Source organism: Pseudorca crassidens, chromosome 5 (genome assembly GCF_039906515.1).
Source record: "Pseudorca crassidens isolate mPseCra1 chromosome 5, mPseCra1.hap1, whole genome shotgun sequence".
NCBI classification, from domain to species: domain Eukaryota; kingdom Metazoa; phylum Chordata; class Mammalia; order Artiodactyla; family Delphinidae; genus Pseudorca; species Pseudorca crassidens.
The window spans coordinates 33,209,057-33,229,056 of NC_090300.1; the positions used below are offsets into that span (position 1 = coordinate 33,209,057).

Sequence of the window (20,000 nt, forward strand, 5' to 3'; positions counted from 1 at the left end):
TTTTTAATTATAATGTGTCTTGGTATGGAACTCTTTGGGTTCACCTTGTCTGGGACTCTCTGTGCTTCCTGGACCTGGATGTCTGTTTTCTTTTCCACATTAGGGAACTTTTCAGCTATTATTTCTCCAGTTAAGTTCTCTTCCCCTTTGTCTCTCTTCTCCTTCTGGGACTCCTATATCGTGAATGTTAGTACACTTGATCTTGTCCAAGAGGTCTCTTAAACGGTCCTCATTTTTTAAAATTATTTTTTAGTTTTCACCTTCGGTGATTTCCACCACTCTGTCTTCCAGTTCATTGATCCATTCCTCTGTATTATCTAATCTACTGTTGATTCCCTTCTCGTGTGTTTTTCTTTCAGTTATTGTATTCTTCAGCTCTGTTTGGTTCTCCTTTATATTTTCTAACTCTTGGTTGAACTTCTTACTGTGTTCATCCATTCTTCTCCTGAGTTTGTGGAGCATCTTTATGACCATGACCTTGAACTCTTTATTGGGTAGATTGCTTATCTCCACTCATTTCTTTCGGAGTTTTGTCTTGTTCCTTCATTTGAAACATATTTCTCCATCTCCTCATTTTGTCTAATTCTCTGTGTTTATTTCTATGTATTAGGTAGGCCAGTTTTGTTTCTAGATCTTGGAGAAGTGGCCTCATGTAGGAAACGTCCTGTGGAGCCTAGTACCACACTCCCTTCTGGTCCCCAGAGCTATATGCTCCATGGGTGCCAGCCATGTGGGCTGAGTGGGCCCTTCTGTGTGGCTGGGCTGGCTGCTGTGAGTGTGCTGGTAGGTGTGGCTGGCCCTGCCTCATGTAGTGGCTGCCAGCCCCCTGGTGATCGGGGTTGAGTCCTGGGGCAGCTGGCTGTGGGGGCCAGAGGGGCCCAGGGCTGGTGCCAGCTCTCCCATATGCAAGCCTTGCTGGCCTTCAAAGCCAGGTGTTCTGGGAACTCATCTTCACAGTGCAGGACCTCTGGGCTGGGGAGCCCTGAGGTGGGGCTCAGACCCCTCCCTCCTTGGGGAGAACCTCTGCAGTTGTAATTATCCTCTTGTTTGTGGGTTGCTCGCCGAGGGGTGTGGGTCTTGACTAATTTGCGTCCCCACTCCTTTTACCCATCTTGTGGTTCCTTCTTTATATCTTTAGTTGGGGAAAACCATTTTTGCTAGTCTCCAGGTCATTCTTATAGATAGCCAGTCTGTAAATAGTTGTAATTTTAGTGTGTCTGTGGGAGGAGGTGAGCTAGGGTCTTCCTACTTCACCATGTTGGCCATACTTGCTTGAATATCTACTTAGTGAATTTGGAATTAGCCCACGAGGAGCACAGAACATCACTTCCCATGTGGCTGAAGCTCCGTGGTGGCTGCCCCTTGTAAACAGGGCACGCACTTCCCATTTTGCCACAGTCCTTAATGCTCCCTATGCCAACACTCCCTACTGCAATGGTTCTGAAGCAGTTAGTCTGGAGATCTGCATTTCTAACGAGTGTCCAGTTGATGCTGATGCTGCTGGTCAGTGACTACACTTTGAGAACCACTGCCCACGTGTATCTCGGACACTAAGATAGGGAATCAGTTGCCACTTATCATCAAGCTTGTATTTGGTTTCTCTTACACCTGGCATGTTTCCTACCTTTAATAGTGCCTTCGTGGTCCTGGTGGAATTTAGATTTGCAATTTCTGGTATAATCAGTATTGGAAGGCTAAGTCTAAAGGTCCCAAGAGACAGGCCTGTGAGAAGGAGATTTGGGAGTGGCTAAGGCTCAGCCTATAGCAGGCCTGTGGTGGCTGAAGCTATGGTTACGTGTGAGCTCATCCCCAGGGAGAGTGTGCAGGGAGAGATGGGTGATGGGTGACCAGCAGACTGTCACAGGGGCACTGGCACACCCTGCCTTAAAGGAAGGGTGCAAGGATAGTAGGCTCTTCCTTGTTCAAGGAAGAGGCTGGAAGGGGCATTCGAAGAGGTGGGAGGAGAGCTGAGAGAGTGGCTGGTGGAACATTCTTGGCCTTATTATGAGAGAGGGGACTGTGGGCAGACATCTGAGGCCAGGGCTTAAATATTAAATAGTTAAACAGCGAGTTCTCAGGTGAGCTCCTGGTCTGTGGGAGGACAGGAAGCAGGTGTCCTGTTACCCTGGCCCACAGCCCACCTGGCAACGTGCTGCTGCTCCAAAGCACAGCTTGTTGTGGCAATTGTCTCTGAGGCTCCGGTGACACAGTTAGAGCCTGCAGCTGAGCATGGTGAGTGTCATGTCACCTGCCTCCTTTTTAAAAAATAACGTGACATATTAAGAGGAATGTGCTGGTCTTCTCCTCATGGCCGTGATGAGGATGCTCATGGCTGGATGGTTTTGTTTCTGGAGTATGTGTTGGGGAGGAGGATCTGAGAAAGGGAAACATTGGAGCTGAAATGGAAAAGGTGGGTCCGTGGCATCCTGTGGCAGCTTCAAGACCAGGCTGAGGGGTTTGTTTGCACTTGGTGCTGGGGCAGCAAGGAGCCATGCTAAGCTGGCGAGGAGGGGGCTGGGGGGCAGGTGTGTGATTAATGCATCTCGGTAGCCCCAGTGCCTGGCACCGGGCCTGGCCAAGCTAGGCATGTTCTAAAGGAGTGGGGGAGGGGGTGAGTGAATGAATGAATGAGTTCGATGGCTAAGGTTTGATGATCTGATCCAAGCAAAGTTTTAGGACAAATAGCCTCAAGAATCGATGTTGGATGGTTCAAAGTCCACAAGCTTTGGAGCCAGATGCCCCTCCAGCTGTACTTCAACTCTGGCCTCCCTACCTGGGGAAGACACTTAACCTTTCCAGACATCCGTTTCCTTGTTTGTAAAGTGAGGATAGTTCTACCTGTTGGTGGGTTTGCATTTAGAGTGTGTGTCTGGCTTGGAGGCTGGCACTCCCTGCACTGCGGCCGGTTTTCTTACCGAGCACCCTCCCCTTGCCTCTCCTCCAGTCCCCAGAGTACCCCAGGGCAGGTGGGGGCAGGCTTGTCACCTCCCACTGCCGCCATTCCCAGATGAAGACAGGCTCAGGGTGCTCAGGGGCCTTTCCTGGAGGCCTTCCCCTCTTTGCAAACCGAGCCTGACTGTTTCTTCAAGGCCTTTCAGCTTCCTGAGGTCAATGACCTTTTTCTTCTCTGACTTTCTGCTGTACTTGAAAGTGTAAATCACATGATCTAAAGAGAACTTGATTGAATAGGGTTACATGTATTTCCTGTTCAGTCAGATTCTAAGTTCTTTAAGGCCGGAAATTGTATATTTTTCTTTAAGAAATTATAAAAGTAATAGATGATGACGCAAAGAACTGAATAGTATAGAGAGGTGGTGAGTGGAAAATAAAAGTCCTCTAACCTCTGTTCCCACTTCCCAGGTATAACCATTGCTAACAGCTTATTTTCCTAGAAATAGTCTATGCTTATTAAAAAGTATAGATAATGAACCATATTTAGGAAGAATAAATCAGTCTACTTAATTATGATTATATATGAATAACAAATATGAATCATTCATATATGTGTATGTGTTATGTTGTATCATTATCATCATTGGTCTATGTAAGACCTATCTGTCTATCTATCTATCCATCTCCTACCCATGCACCATCTATTTTATTTATTTATTTTATTCATTTATTTATCCCCATTTCACATTCCCATTTCCCTCCTGCCTCATAGGAAACATTCTAATGTGAGATATATATATTTATGCATATATGTATATATAATACATATACACATACATATATGAGATATACATATCTCCTTTATTTTTGCTAATTATTAAATGTCATATTAATATATTATTTAAACAGAAATGGATATATATGTATATATATAGTCATTATTCCATATCAATCAGTACATAAAAACTGCCTTATTCTTATCAATAGCTGCATAGTATTTCATCGTATAGAGATACCATTCATATCCCCACTGTACTTTGTACTTTGCTTTCTTGTAATTTTCTTGTAATTTGCTATTACAAATAATACTACAAAGACAATTTTCGTACAAGCACCTTTGCACACTTGTATGAGTTTATCTGTAGAACAGATTGTAATTCTTAGTACTGGAATGTTCATTTTAAATTCCGGTTGCTATTGTCAAGTTACTCCCCAAAGAGAGCAATTTCTTTGTCTAACAAGAGAGTGGTGAGTAGAATCTGAGTCATTTAACAACAAACTGGAGCTGTTTTCTAAACCATGAGGTTTGAAACAGACCATCGTGGACTGAGCACAATCTCTGTGCAGAGACACGGCTGCTCTCTTGAGCGCCACCCCGTGGCAGGGGCGGACATCATTTCGCTCACATCCCACTAGAGAGAACATAGTCATACTGATCACACCTGACAGCTGGGGAAACTGGGAACTGTAGCTCACCCCTCCATTAAATGTTGCAATTACAGAAGGAGAGCCACTTAATGTCCACCATTAAGTGACTCTGCCTCCCGTGGCAAGTTATTAGACTTCATCCTGAGGTCAATGTAGGGTTGCAGAAAGACCTGCTTATACATTGGACAGCTCCCTCCTGACCAAGCCCTCTGGCAGGCACTCTTACAGTGGACTTGGGCATGGCGGGGGGTTCACTGAGGACCTGCTATGTGCCAGGCATTGGCCTGGGTGTTTCGCCTGCCTCATTGCTAACCGCAAGCCTGAAGAGGAGGCCCTGTGATCCCCAGTACACACGGAGGCTTAAAGGTGTAAAGGATCTTGCTCCAGGCTGAGGATCTGAATCCACATTTGTGTGTCATAAAGCCCACAGCCTTGCTCTGGCTGTGTCAGTGCACAGCACGCACACTACAGGCTCCTGCTGGCCAGCGCGGTACATGGAGCCACACGCACCAGGCCTAACTTCAACCCTCCTCTCATTTTCCAGGCCCTCTCTCAGCTCCTGTGCCTGCTGCCGTGGTCTTGGCGGCACCCTTCCCCAGTGGTCAGCCCAGGGCTCCCCCCGTCCATGCAGTCCCACGCTACCACCGCCCAGGGCCTCAGCGACCCCCTCTTTGCGGCCTACACTCTCCCCACCTTCAAGTTCCAACCTCGCCGTGAGAGAATGGACTGGAGGCGCATTAGTGCCCTGGACGTGGACCGCGTGGCACGGGAGCTGGATGTGGCCACCCTGCAGGAGAACATCGTCAGCGTCACCTTCTGCAACCTGGACCGGGAGGTGTGCGGCCGCTGCGGGCAGCCCGTGGACCCAGCGCTGCTCAAGGTGCTGCGGCTGGCGCAGCTCACCATTGAGTACCTGCTGCACTGCCAGGACTGCCTGAGCACCAGCGTGGCCCAGCTGGAGGCGCGGCTGCAGGCCAGCCTGGGCCAGCAGGAGCGCGGCCAGCAGGAGCTGGGCCGCCAGGCCGACGAGCTCAGGGGCGTGCGGGAGGAGAGCCGCCGGCGGCGCAAGATGATCAGTGCCCTGCAGCAGCTGCTCCTGCAGACGGGCGCCCACAGCTACCATGCGGTGAGCATCTCTGCGGGCGGGGCTGCCGGGAGGGCTGTGGGCCCAGCCACCGGCCACCCGGACGGCACCACTGCCTGGCCCCTGAGGCTGCTGTGGCTTTTCTCCCTGGGGCTGGGAGCAGATTTCAGAGATACCGCTGGTGGCCAGAGAGCCCCAGGGTGTCTCATCAAGTCTATGGCGTGTGTGTGTGTGTGTGTGTGTGTGTGTGTGTGTGTGGAGATTGTACATGTGTGGCAGGTGTGTGTATGAGTTCATGTCTCGTGTGCATGTGTGAATGTATGCAAGGTGTGTATGTGTGTTTATGGATGGTGTCTGTGATTGGAAGGTACATCTGTGACTGGTATGTGTAGGTATGTATGTAGAGTGTGTGGTGTGTAACATGCTTGCATGTGAAGATATATTTATGGTGCGTGTGTGTGAATGAATGAAGGGTTGTATGTGTGTAAGGGTGTGTGTATTCATGGAGGGCGTGAGTGTGTATATACGAAGGCTGTGTGTGTGTGTGTGTAGAGAGTGTGATGTGTAAAGGTGTGTGTAAGAGGTGTGTGACAGGGGACTGGTAGAGCCAGGCCTGTTCTGGAAAAGTGACTCTATTAGTCAGCCAAGTGACAGTTCATTCCCCAGAGTGGCATTTGAGCATTTGCGTTTCTTTCTATGGAAAGAGCGGATCGGGGACAGTTGCCCTTTAGTAGCTTGTCAGGGGGCCCGGCCCTCTGCCAGGCTCTGAGAATGAAGACACAAATCATGCTGGTTCAGGTTTAACAGAAATTCATAGTTTGGGGGTGGGTGGACAGAAGGAATCATTAGGACATGATGTTAGTGGATTGAATGGTAATTGACATAATTAATATAATGTTAATTACGAGAAAAGGGTCAGAACCTTTCCAGCAGTAAAGGACAAAACAGCAGTCTAACCTGGCTTAGGCCAATAAGGAATTTATTGGTTAATTTAACTGAAAGATCCAGGGTTATGGTGGGACTTAGGTGATGGCACCAGAATCTAGTTTCTCTCTCTGCAGCTCTTGGCAGTTCTTTGTCAGTGTGGATTCCATTCTCAGAAACCCTCTGCCCGTGTGGCAGCAAGTTGGGCCACTGCAATGCCAGCATCTCATTTTCCCAGGTTCAAAGCTGGCATGGTGGAGGGACTAGTCTGGTGCCTGGTTTGTGAGTGTGCTGCTTGGGGTGGAAAAGGGGAAGCAGGGAAGGGTGGGTTGAGGGGACGGGCTTATAATTTGGAATAAGATGCCTTGTAACATATTCCCTGCCCCCCAGCTGATATTCCTTCAAACAACTAGAAATTCATGTGTCACTTTAGAACTCAGGAGTGGGCAGAGTCCGTCAACCCAGACTGTATCCATCTGGATTAGGTTTGGCTGTGGGTGACAGGAAACCTCAAATTATAATTGTTTAAACCAGATAGAAGTTTATTTCTCTCTCTCATGAACAAAGTTTAGAGGTAAACAATCCAGGGGTGGCATGTAATCGCGGACCCAGTTCTGGATTTGTTTCTCTCCAGCCTCATTGTGTGACTTCTGCCTCCTGGTCCAAGATGGCTGCCTGAGTTCCACCTCTCAGGTGCACATTCCATTCAGCAGGAGGAGGGAGGGTGAGGAATATCATGGCTCTTTCTTTAATGACACCTCCCAAAAGTGGTTGCATGTACCGCTTCTGTTTACATGCCATTGGCCAGAATTTAGTCACATGGTCACACCTGGTTGTAAGGGAGGAGGTGACATATATTCTCATTAGCCTCACGGTCAGCTAAAAATCAAGGTTTCTATTGCTAAGGTAAAAGGGAAAACTGGTACTGGGGGACGATTGGCAATTTCTGTCACATTTGCCTTTGTGTAAAGACAGCAAATAATCTGCCCTCTTACTCTGATTGACTAGCAATGGCAGCCTGCAAAGCCGTGTTGGAAGAATTTTGAAGTTTTACAGTGAAAAAATGATATGCTGGATTGGCATTGTCTGAAATGCTTGAGGAGAGTGAAGTGGAATTTCAGATGCTATATTTACTACCCTTTGCTCCAGTGGTTCTCAACTCTGGGTGAGACTTGGACATTGGTGTTTTTTGATAAAAACCTTTTTATTGTGGAAAATTTCAAACATATACGAAAGTAGAGAGAATAATATAATGAACCTTCATCTTCACACTCTCCAGCCCAATAGTTATCAACTCATGGCCAATGTTGTCGCATTTGTTCCTCTACCCAATTTCCCCCAGCCCTGTATTATTTTGAAGTGTATCAGTCATATGAGTTTATCTGTAAATATTTCACTATGTAGCTCTAAAAGGCAGGGACTCCCATCCCACTTTTAAACATAAACGTAATACCATCATCATGCCCTGAAAAACCAACAAAAATTCCTTAGTATCAGCAAAGGATGATACTAATCATTGTTCCTAGCTCCCCATGGCACTGGTAGTGTTTTAAAATTCAGAAAAAGAAAAAAATATATATATATATTGGGGGGGGATAAAATATATAGTATATATATTTTGGGTTCAGTCACTGCCTTACTCAGTAAATCAAACTCTTTATATATGAAGCAGCCCAAGGGGCCCAAGGAATGAGAGTTTTGATAGAGGGAGAATCCCTGGCTGACTCAGGTGAGCTAATCCTGCACTTCCCACTACTTCCCTCTGTGTAGTGCCACCTGTGTGACAAGACCTTCATGAACGCCACCTTTCTCCGGGGCCACATCCAGCGCAGACATACGGGCGTGGTGGAAGGTGGTGAGTCCAGGTGGCCCTCCTGGGACCGTGCAAGGGCCTGGGCTTGTGTTCAGTGGGTGAGGGGCATGTACACCACCAAAGCTGCCCTCAGAACCTCATCATCCAGTTGAGGATGGGGGGATCCCACATGGGGCGGGGAGGGTTTCTGACCACGTGTTTAGAGAAAAAGGGCTGGGAGTCAGACAGGTAGGTTCCAGTCTTAGCTTTGTCCCCTTCTGTTATATGACCACGGTCAGTGTTTCCTCCTCTGTCCTTCACTGTGAATGGGGCAGTCAGACAGAGTGACTTTGAAGGGCCCTTACCTCCCAGCCTTCTGGAATTTGCTGTTCTCTGGTGCTGACTATGAATAAGCTTAACTGGGCTTAATGAGCAGTCAGACCAATTCTTTGACTTTTTTAATGTCATGAGCTTATTATGACTTAATCACTGTAATTTTACTGTTTCAAATTCTAAAACGAGTAGCAAGGCTGTATGTTTTTCCCATTAAGAGGTTTGCGTACTTTATATCTGTTTTTTGAGGTCCAGTAAGAAATAGCTGTTAAAACGTAAAATAAATATAGATACGAAAATATAATGTGATAAAATGTAATATAAATTAAAGATAAAAATCCCATTGAATAAAATATTTTTCCCTTTATTTTAATTTCTTTTTCAAAGAACAGAGTTTTAAAACAGCACAATTCACCTGGTTACTATGCATTTATTATATATCTAATTCTTCTTGGTTCTGCATTAGAGGCTGCTAAAGAAAAACAGATTTTCTACTTGTTAAATATTTTTTTCTGATAAAGATATATATCTTTGGAGAGGTATTTATACACATATTCATAGTAGCTCAGATGTAGAAGAACCCAAATGTCCATTGACAGATGAATGGATAAGCAATGTGTAGTATATAGATACAAAGAAATACTATTCAGCCTTAAAAAGAAAGGTAATTCTGCAATATGCTACAACAGGGTATTATGCTAAGTGAGCTAAGCCAGTCACAGAAGGACAAATACTATATGATTTTACTTAAATGAGGTACCTAGAATAGTCAAATTCATAGAAACAGAAAGTAGAATGATGGTTGCCAGGGGCTAGAGGAAGGGGGAATGGGGAGTTAGTGTTTAGTGAGACTAGAGTTGCTGATTTACGAGATGAAAAGCATTCTGAAGATGGATGGTGGTAATGGTTGCACAACATCATGAAGGTATGTAATACCACCGAACTATACATTTAAGAATGGCTAAGGCGGGGGCTTCCCTGGTGGCGCAGTGGTTGAGAGTCCGCCTGCCGATGCAGGGGACACGGGTTCGTGCCCCGGTCCGGGAGGATCCCACATGCCGTGGAACGGCTGGGCCCGTGAGCCATGGCTGCTGAGCCTGCGCATCCGGAGCCTGTGCTCCGCAACGGGAGAGGCCACAACAGTGAGAGGCCCGCGTACCGAAAAAAAAAAAAAAAAAAGAATGGCTAAGGTGGTAAATTTTCTGTTATGTATATTTCATCACAATAAAGAAATTGGAAAAAATATGCCTTTGATCTAGAAAATTTAAATACAGAAAGGTAGAAAAGAGAAAATAAAAACTGTGGACAATATCACCTGCAGTTAATATGTTGGTATATTCTCAGTCATTATTTTTCTTTATACAAATATAGTCATATAGGATGCAGTTTTGACACTGCTTATTTTCAGTTAAGAATATATCACATTTTCCAAAGTCAGTAAATCATCTTTGAAAACATGATTTTTAATGGCTGAATAGTATTTCATCATGTGGCGATCATAATATATTTCACAGTTGAATTATTTCTCAATTTATATGGGCTACTAAAAAATTTTCCTGTTATAAGTCACATGATGATAACATTCTTGTACATAAATCGTTGTGCATATTCCTTGTTATTTCCTTAATGTAAAGTGCTGTAAGGAGAGGAAAAATATGTTCTTAAGGCAACTTTTGCTACATTAATGTTCATTAATTTATAGTCAGGCAGCTGCCTTCTCAGATAACCCAGCCCTCCCATTCCAGACTCACCTCAGATCACTTAATTAACCCAAATTAATTTACACTGCATCTAAAAGTTGCTTGTTTCTAAAAAGTCCCATCTGAGAAAAGCCATATATTTCTTTTCAGAGTAAAGCTTAAAGTTTCAGTAACAGTACCATCTAATAGTCTCTAAATGTACTTTAAAAAGTAACAAATGTTGGGCTTCCCTGGTGGCGCAGTGGTTGAGAATCTGCCTGCTAATGCAGGGGACACGGGTTCGAGCCCTGGTCTGGGAGGATCCCCCATGCCGCGGAGCAGCTAGGCCCGTGAGCCACAACTACTGAGCCCGCGCGTCTGGAGCCTGTGCTCTGCAACGAGAGAGGCCACGATAGTGAGAGGCCCGCGCACCGTGATGAAGAGTGGCCCCCGCTTGCCGCAACTAGAGAAGGCCCTGGCACACAGCCAAAAATAAATAAATAAATTAAAAAAAGTAACAAATGTTCAAGAACAATTGGTGTCTTTCATTAACTCTTAGTTTATCATTATGTGATTTAGTTAGAGAACTCTTCTGTAATTCAAGGTTTCCTCGTAGTGCCTGCTGCCTTTTCCCACTGGAAATTTAAAACTACACATTTCAACTACACTATATTCCTGAAAAGAGTGAACTTAAAACTACAATTATTATCAGTCTTTTAAATTCCCCTCTGATTGCTGTCAGGATACATAGACATGTTCTTTGTATTGATAATCAGTGTGTACACAACTATTTGGTATTCTGCTTCTGTTACTCTGCTGATTTTGCATTCACATTACCATGTGTTAGTACTGTCAAAATAGTTATTTTAAATGACAACAATAGTTCACATGGATTGAGCTGTTCTGCCAGGCACTACGCTAAGCCCTTTGCATTATCACATTTCATCCTCACAGTAACTCTCTGGGTTAGGTGCTATTACTATGTCCATTTTCCAGTTTGGAGAAACAGAGGGTCAGGGAGGTTCTGTCATTTGCCCAGAGTCAGTGTACAATGTAAGTGGCAAAGCTGAACTCAGACTGAGGTGTGACGGTATACGTTCCACTGACTTTGACTTACGCCGTCACCCTCTCTTCGAGTGGACCCCACAGGAAAGCAGAAGAAGCAGGAGCAGCCAGTGGAGGAGGTGTTGGAAGAGCTGTGGGCCAAGCTGAAGTGGACCCAAGGGGAGCTGGAAGCGCAGAGGGCAGCGGAGAGGCAGCGGCAGCTTCAGGTGGGCGTGGAGAGAAAACGGCAGGGGGCTTGGTCACGGACTAGCTGAGAGACCCATGATGCACTCGCATCCCACAGGGCCAAAATTCTGGCTGTTTCATAGAGCAGGAGACAGAGCTAGGATGGCATCTTCCTGGATGTGCTAAATGATTTTGGGTAGTTTGGCAAGGAAAATTCAATTACTTGGTCAGACCTGTATGGCCAAAAGAGAGCTGCAGCTTCTTGCATTAGCACCTTCGGAGAGCATTTGAACCTGAATTTTAACTTCTTACAATATAATGTTAGCTTTTTAAGGACAAAGACTGGATAAGCTCCCAAAGGCAGCCCAGAGGAGGTACTCAGTAAGTATTTGTAGAACGAAAATGCATAAACTTGCCTCACTCCTTCTGGCATTTATTCATTCATCACTCCTTCCCTCAGCGTGCATTTACTGAGCACCAACTATGCCAGGCATTGTGAGGAATATAAAGAGAGAAAAGACATGATCCCCATCCTCAAGGGCCTTTACGGTTCAGATAAGACTAATCCCACTCCCTGTCCCAGCAGTGGGGACCGGGGGATGAATGTTCTTTGGGTCTCCATAGTGGCTTGCACAGACAAGGAGCCCTAGCAGTTTCTCGGTAAATATTTGTCATAATGTGGAATTAATGATTCTCTTGTTCTTGCTTTTCTTTGTAGGAAGCAGAGATCACTCGCCAGAGGGAAGCAGAAGCTAAGAAAGAATTTGATGAATGGAAAGAAAAAGAGCGGGCCAAGCTATACGGGGAAATAGACAAGCTCAAAAAATTATTTTGGGATGAATTTAAAAGCGTTGCCAACCAGAACTCTACGCTAGAAGAGGTACCCAACCTAAAAGGGTTCTCAGAGTTCTTTAGTTGAAAACCTGCTTATTCTCAAAATTCATTTCTTTGTTTGTACTAGTTCTCTGTCATCTGCCATTGGGGGTGGGTAATACACTGTGAGGCCAGATACTAGAGGCCAGTGCCCAGGATTGAATCCCTGCTCCATCACATACTGGCTGTGTGATCTTAGGCTAGTTACCTAACCTTCCTCTGCCTCAGTTTATTTTCTGTAGGATAGGTTTCTGAAAGGGTTAAATTAACACATAGACAGCACTTAACATTATCTGGCATATAGTAAGAGCTCCTGAGACATTATCCTTATTTTCTCAAAGGGCTTTCATCACTGGACAAGAAATGAGGCAAAATGTAAATGAATGCATTTTTCTTCTAACAAGTACTTGCTGAGCCCTGGCTACAGGCGAGGCTGTCTGTTGGGGTCTGTGGGGGTCACACATAATAGCTAACATTTACTGAAACTTTTCTAGCCCCTGTACAGAGTACTTTACATACACTAACTTTTAATCCTCATAACAACCAAACAACTATAACATTCTAAAGGTAAGTGTGTCATTAGTTTATTAATTTCTTTTTGAAAGTTCTTTTTTTAGGGAATTCCCTGGCAGTCCAGTGGTTAGGGCTCTGCACTTTCACCGCAGGGATCCCTGGTCAGGGAACGAAGATCCCACGTGCTGCACAGTATGGCCAAAAAGTAAAAAAAAAAAAATAGAAATAAAGTTCTTTTTTTTTTTTTTTTAAAAAAAAAGGCTATTATCATTCCTCCTTTACAGGCCAAGACACTGAGGTCACATAACTTGCCTAAGGTCACACAGCTGTTAAGAGGTAGCGCTGGGATTTGAACCCAGCTCCTTAAACTTCAAAGCCCCTGCTCTTCTACTGGATATGTTATTAAGTTTATTCAAGAAAACCTTACTAAAGTTATCCGTGGACTGTATCTTCCCATATAAACCTGTATAACTAAAACCGTATCAGGGACAGTGTTTGAGGAGAAGTATTTTCAGGATGTATTTAGCTCTTATTGGTCCACTGAACATCAAGGAGAATCTTTTCTTGATTTGAAAATGAATTGTGTAATAGTGTTTCTCATGATGATTGCATGCTTTGCCTAAAGAAACACCTAGACAACTTTTCTAGAAGGGGATTGTTGTAGGATATGCGTGGAGCCTTGGTGGTCTCAATCTGAGATGGAAAGCCAAGGGTGGAGGGCGGTGGGAGTGCAATGAGAGCTCTGCGTGTGTGTGTGTGTGTGTGTGTGTGTGTGTGTGTGTGTGTATCGATAGTGACCCAAGTCCTCCCATTCCTAAATGTTCCCCCAGGGTGGACAGAGATAATCTGTGGAGGACAAGATGCTGCCCCACCATGTGGATGTCACACTCCTAACCCCCAGCTCCACACCCATCATCTCTGAGCTCATCTGAAACTCCCTGACTCTCATGCTTCCCCTGACATGGTACTCTTTGACTAGACACGTTAGATACCTAGGTATTGATTTGAATTTGGAGTTGTTGTTCATAAACCGTGTCCTCAAAAATCAAAAGGTTACTTTTGGTTAGGAAATTCTGGGTTGTGGTAAATGAGGACATAATTCTTACTACCATCCATGGTTTCCTTTTAACTTGGATCACACTGTCCTAAACGGGAACATCCTTTTTTTTTTTTTTTTTTTTTTGCCTTTCCCCTATAGGATGGCTTCTGTTGTATTTTTGTGTTTGTGTGTCTCCCCCGCCCATCTCCTCTCACCTGACATTTTATTATTTCACTTTTATTAAAGTATAGGAACCAAACTGGATACAAGATTCTCAGTGTAGTTGGATAATTATCTTGTTGATTTATTTTTTAAAAATTCTGGGGGAAGGGGAAACAGATAAGATTCCATTTAGAGTGGTTGTGAAAAACACTGTAAGTCCACTTTACCCCACTTGAAAGGAAAACACCATGAAGGTTTGTGATGCCAAGAAAGCCAGCTCCCTGGTGTGTCATAAGCAGCAGTGTGAAGACAGAAGTGACACCTCAGGGGCCGAAAGTTGTGCATACATCTGATCAAGCATTTGACTCTACAAAAATATTCAAGGGGTTTAGAAATGGTTAACACTTGGACCCGATATTGCTTTAGCAGGAACTGAGAAGAGTTAAAGATTAGCAAGAGTGAGAAGTTAAACTCAGGGACTTAACTGTTCTCTAAAGCTTGAATAGGGCTTTTGAGTTTGTTATAGTAATGGAGATGGAGATAATTGCTTTTGTCACTGCAGTAGTGATATATTTAAAAATATAACCATAGGGGGGTGGAAAGGCACCTTGTCTTTGATCCGCTTTTCCATGCCTTTTCCTTCACACCATACACTATTAGCTTGGGGAGCACTAGGCGTTGGTGACATGACTCCAAGTTGTGAAAAGCCAGGCCTTCTTGGTGACAGCCAGGATTTTTCTTTGTGGGAAGAGGGCCAGGAGTCCTCAGGGAGTGGTCTGGAGTGCCTGAGACCCTCCTCAAAGCTCCGATAGTCTGATTCTCTTCAGCCTATTCGAGACTGAGGAAGAAATGGGAAAGCCGTCAGGCAAGTTCCGGGTTTGAAGTACAGCAGAATTTCAGCGCGATGGAAATGACACTCTTGAATCCTGTTCTTCCATGGGAATTTGCTTCTCCTGCACAAGGGCTGAGCTCTCAGGAGAACACGAGTGAAGGGGAGTGTGAACTTGTGTGAATGTTTGCAGGCATGCAGATACCTAGTGAGTTCAGGTTGGGGCTTTGTGGTTGGGGTTAGGTGTGCCCTTCTGACACTGCTCTGGGTATAAAAGACAACATCATGATAAGATGTTCATCTGAATGAAACTGCACACTGGTCTTTTCAGAAACTGCAGGCACTGCAGTCCCACAAGGTGATGAAGTCCAACCTCGGGTCCCTGCAGGATGAGGATCCCGAGGAACGACTCAGCCAGGCTCAGGAGCTCCGGGGCCTGAAGGAGAAGATGGAGATTCAGGTGAGCCGATGCCCCGTTCCTTCCTTCCCAGAGCCAGGCGAGAACCATGCTGTCTTCCGACAGAGTTTGTCGGTTTTGCTCTGTGGTTTAAGGGAAGTTGAAAGACATCAAAGTTCTATATTTTCAGACCTTCTGGCAATTCATGAAAGCATAGAGTAGGGTTCTTAGGATTCTCAGGTGAGGCTGGTGACATAAATGTGTGCAATGTCAGATTTGCCTGGGAGTTTTTTCAAAATACATTCAGCCGTGTATCTTACTGGACACCCTTGCCCTCATTTTGATTCCAACCCAGTTGAAAACAATTCTTAGAAAGTGTGACAGTCTTCTGGCTTTAAAGATATTTGGCATGGGTCTAATGGTGTGATGTTAAATACGTAACAACCGGTTGTCTGGAACTAAAAAAGCTTTGATTTGTAGCATTTGCCATTTTCTGTGGTGTAAATATTCCCACCATGGCTGATTTCATGCTGCTAATGTGAGGTCACTAATGTGAGGTCATGCACAATCTGCTGTCATGGGCTGGGAGGGGGTGGCCTGGCCTCCACTGGATGAACCTTACATCAGTCCAGTTACATATGGTCTGTATCACTGATAGTTCCATGGCCAGGAAGGGCACAGTCATTCAATCATGTCCTGCTTCTGCTCTCCAAGACTGTTAAGAAAGAGCTTAACATTTAACTAGCAGAGGTGAAGCGTTTCCACTGCTTGATGTTTCAAGTTTCACATTTAAAAAAGCCGTTCTTTTTCTATGAACTCTTTCACATACTTTGCCTATTTTTTCTGTTGATATCCTTACCAATTTGTGAGTTTGTGTAACGTATGGAAATTAACCAACCCTTGGTTGCTCTTGTTGTGGCTATTTTCCCCTATTTCCTAGTCATCCTTAAACTTTGTTTATCATGGTCTTGACCATACAAAATTAATAATGTTTATGTGGTCAAAATGATCAGATTCCACTCTGAGATTTAAAAAGAAAATAATCATGGGAATTCCCTGGCTGTACAGTGATTAGGACTCCATGCTTCCACTGGCAGGGTCCTGGGTTCGATCCCTAGTCAGGCAACTAAGATCCCACAAGCTGCACAGTGTGGCCAAAAAGAGAAAAAGAAAATATTCCTGTGTTTTCTTTTTGTTAGTTTGTTTGTTCATTCATTCATCCATTCATTCATTCATACATGTCACTTTATTGAGGTACGATTCACATGTAAAAAGCTGTGCATATTTAATGTATATAACTCATTGAATCTGGGGGTAAGTGTAGCTGTATTTTGGCTATTGTGAATACTGCTGCAATGAACATGGGAGTGTGAGTATTTCTTTGAGATCCTTATTTCAATTCCTTTGAATCAATCAAGAAGTGGGATTGCTGGATTATATGGTAGTTTTGTTTTTAATTTTTTTAATAAGAGGAAAACAAACAAGTTTATTAACATGTATACCTCATGGATACATGGGAGATTCCCCTGGGAAAATGAGTAACTCTCTTGGTTTTTAATTTTTTTGAGGAGCCCCCATATGTTTTTCCATAATGACTGTACCGAGTTACATTCCCACCAACAGTGTAAAATGTTTCCTTCTTTCCACATCCTTGCCAACACTTGTTATCTTTTGTTACTTTTAAAAATAGTAGCCATTCTGACAGGTATGAGATGATAATCTCATTGTAGTTTGATTTGCATTTTTCTGCTGAATAATGATGTTGAGCACATTTTCGTATACCTGTTGACCATTTGTAGGTCTTCTTTGGAGAAATGTCTATTCAAGTCCTTTGTCCATTTTTAATTGGATTGGTTTTTGCTGTTGAGTTATATGAGTTCCTTGTATTTTGGATATTAACTCCTTATGAGATACATGGTTTGCAAATATTTTCTCCCATTTCATAGGTCATCTTTTCATCAGTTGATGGTTTCTTTGCTGTAAAGAAACATTAGTTTGATGTAGTCCCATTTGTTTATTTTTGCTTTTGTTGCCTGTGCTTTTGGTATCACATCCAAAAATCATTGACAAGATCAATGTCCCTGTTTTCTTCTAGGATTTTTAGGGTTTCATGTCTTACATTTAAGTCTTTAATCCATTTTGAGTTGGCTTTTGTATATGGTGTAAGATATTGGTCCAATTTCATGCTTTTGCATGTGGATATCCATTTTCCCAACACCATTTACTGAAGAGACTATTCTTTTCCTATTTTGTATTCTGGGTGCCCTTGTTGAAGATTTGTTGACCATACATATGTGGGTTTAATTTTGGATTTCGTATTCTGTTCCATTGGTCTGTGTGTCTGTTTTTATGCCAGTACCATACTGTTTTAATTACTGTAGCTTTGTAATACAATTTGAAATCAGGAAGTGATGCCTCTAGTTTGTCTTCTTGCTCAAGATTGGTTTGGCTATTTGTGGTCTTTTGTGGTTCCACATGAATTTTAAGATTTTTTTTTCTATTTCTGTGAAAAATGACATTAAAATATTGATACGGATTGCTTTGAATATGTAAATTGTTTTGGGTAGTATGGGTATTTTAACAATATTCTTCCAATCCATGAGCATGGGATATCTTTTCGTTTATTTGTCTTCTACAGTTTATTTCATTGACGTTTTATAGTTTTCACTGTATAGCTCTTCCACCTCCTTGGATAAGTTTATTCCTATATTTAATTGATTTTGATGCTATTGTAAATGGGATAGTTTTCTTATTTTCTTTTTTGGATAGTTTGTTTTTAGTGTAGAGAAATACAACTGATTTTTGCATGCTGATTTTGTATCCTGCAACTTTACCAAATTTGTTTATATTAACAGTTTTTTTTTTTTTGGTGGAGTCTTTAGGATTTTCCATTTGTAAGGTCATCGGTCATCTCATCTGCAAACAGATAATTTTACTTCTTCCTTCCCAATTTGGATGCCTTTTATTTTTTTTCTTGTCTCAGTGCTCTGGCTAGGACTTCCAGTACCATGTTGAATAAGAATGGTGAGAGTGAACATTCTTGTCTTGTTTCTGATCTTGGAGGAAAAGTGTTCAGCTTTCACTGTTGAGTATGATGTTACCTCTGGGTTTGTCTATATATGGCCTTTATTATGTTGAGGTATATTCCTTCTATACACACTTTGATGAGAGTTTTTTTTTTATCAAAGAAGGATATTGAATTTTGTCGAATGCTTTTTCTACATCTATTGAAATGATCATATAATTTTATCCTTTATTTTGTTAATGTAGTGTATCACGTGTATTGATTTGTGTATGTTGAACCATTCTTGTATTCTGGGGATGAATCCTACCTGATCATGTTGTATGATCCTTTTAATATGCTTGTATTTTGTTGAATATTTTTGCGTCTATGTTCTTTAAGGATATTGGCCTATAATTTTTTTTCTTGTAGTGTCCTTCTCTGGCATTTGACAAGGGCAATACTGGCCTCATAAAATGTGTTTGGAAGTTTCTTCCTCTTCAATTTTTGGGAAGAATTTGCATTAATTCTTTAAACATTTAGTAGAATTCACCAGTGAAGCCATCCAGTTCTGGGATTTTCTTTGTTGGGAGGTTTTTGACCACTGATTCAATCTCCCTACTCATTATTGGTCTGTTCAGATTTTCTGTTTTTTTATGATTCAGTCTTGGTTGGTTGTATATTGCTAGGAAAATGTTGTCTGTTTTTTCTAGGTTATCCAATTTATTGGTGTGTAACTGTGTATAGACATCTCTTGTAATCCTTTGCATTTCTGTGATAACAGTTGTAGTGTCTCCTCTTTTATTTCTGATTTTATATGTTTGAGACTTCTCTTTTTTTCTTAATCTAGCCAAGGATTTGTCAATTTTGTTTATCTTTTCAAAAACTAACTCTTACTTTTGTTGATCTTGTCTATTGTTTTTCTGTTCTCTATTCCGTTTATGTCTGATCTACTCTTTATTACTTCCTGCCTTTTGCTAACTTTGGGTTTAGTTTATTATTCTTTTTCTAGGTCCTTGGTGTATAAAGTTAGGTTATTTATTTGAGATCTTTCCTTTTTCTTAATGTAAAATTTTATGACTGTCAACTTCCCTCATAGAACTGCTTTTGCTGCATCCCAGAAGTTTTGGTATGTTGTGTTTCCATTTTTGTTTGTCACAAGTTTTTTTTTTGTTTCTCTTTTGATTTCTTCTTTGTTCAGGAATGTGTTGTTTAATATCTACACATTTGTAAATTATCCTGTTTCTCTCCTATTATTGATTTCTAGTTTCATAGCATCGTGGTTGGAAAAGATTAACTTGTTATGATTTCAAGCTTAAATTGGCAAGACTTGTTTTGTGGGCTAACGTGTGATCTGTCCTGGGGAATGTTCTTTGGGCATTTGAGGAGAATGTGTACTCTGCTACTTGGATGGGATGTTCTATGTATGCCTGTTCAGTACACTTGGTCTATAGTGCTGTTCAAGTCCATTGTTTACTTACTGATTTTCTGTCTAGATGATATATCCATTGTTGAAAGTGGAGTATTGAAATCCCCTCCTATTATTGTATTACTGTCTATTTCTCCCTTCAGTTCTGTTAATATTTGCTTTATATATTTAGGTGCTCCTATGTTGGGTGAGTATATAGTCATCCCTCAGTATCCATTCATAGGAGATTGGTTCCAGACCCGCTATGGATACCAAAGTTCTCAGATACTCAAGTCCCTTATGTTTTGCACATCCTCCCATATACTCTACATCATCTATAGATTACTTCTAATTACTTATAATACCTAATACAATGTAAATTCTATGTAACTAGTTGTAAATATTGTAATACAATG

The 20,000-nt window shown here is 42.6% G+C and overlaps 1 protein-coding gene across 12 annotated transcripts in view; it reads left to right on the forward strand.

The window, feature by feature from the left end:
- Window positions 1-20,000, forward strand: part of DZIP1L (DAZ interacting zinc finger protein 1 like) — a 47,351-nt gene that overhangs the window by 8,342 nt on the left and 19,009 nt on the right. For 8 of the 12 annotated variants that reach the window (XM_067737717.1, XM_067737714.1, XM_067737715.1 and 5 more), the window contains 5 exons: window positions 4,865-5,446; window positions 8,099-8,183; window positions 11,270-11,403; window positions 12,081-12,242; window positions 15,110-15,238. In XM_067737717.1, coding sequence (XP_067593818.1) covers window positions 4,946-5,446; window positions 8,099-8,183; window positions 11,270-11,403; window positions 12,081-12,242; window positions 15,110-15,238 — 1,011 coding nt within the window. In that variant the 5' untranslated portion in view covers window positions 4,865-4,945. The other 4 variants (XM_067737712.1, XM_067737711.1, XM_067737720.1 and 1 more) reach the window with 3 other exon arrangements.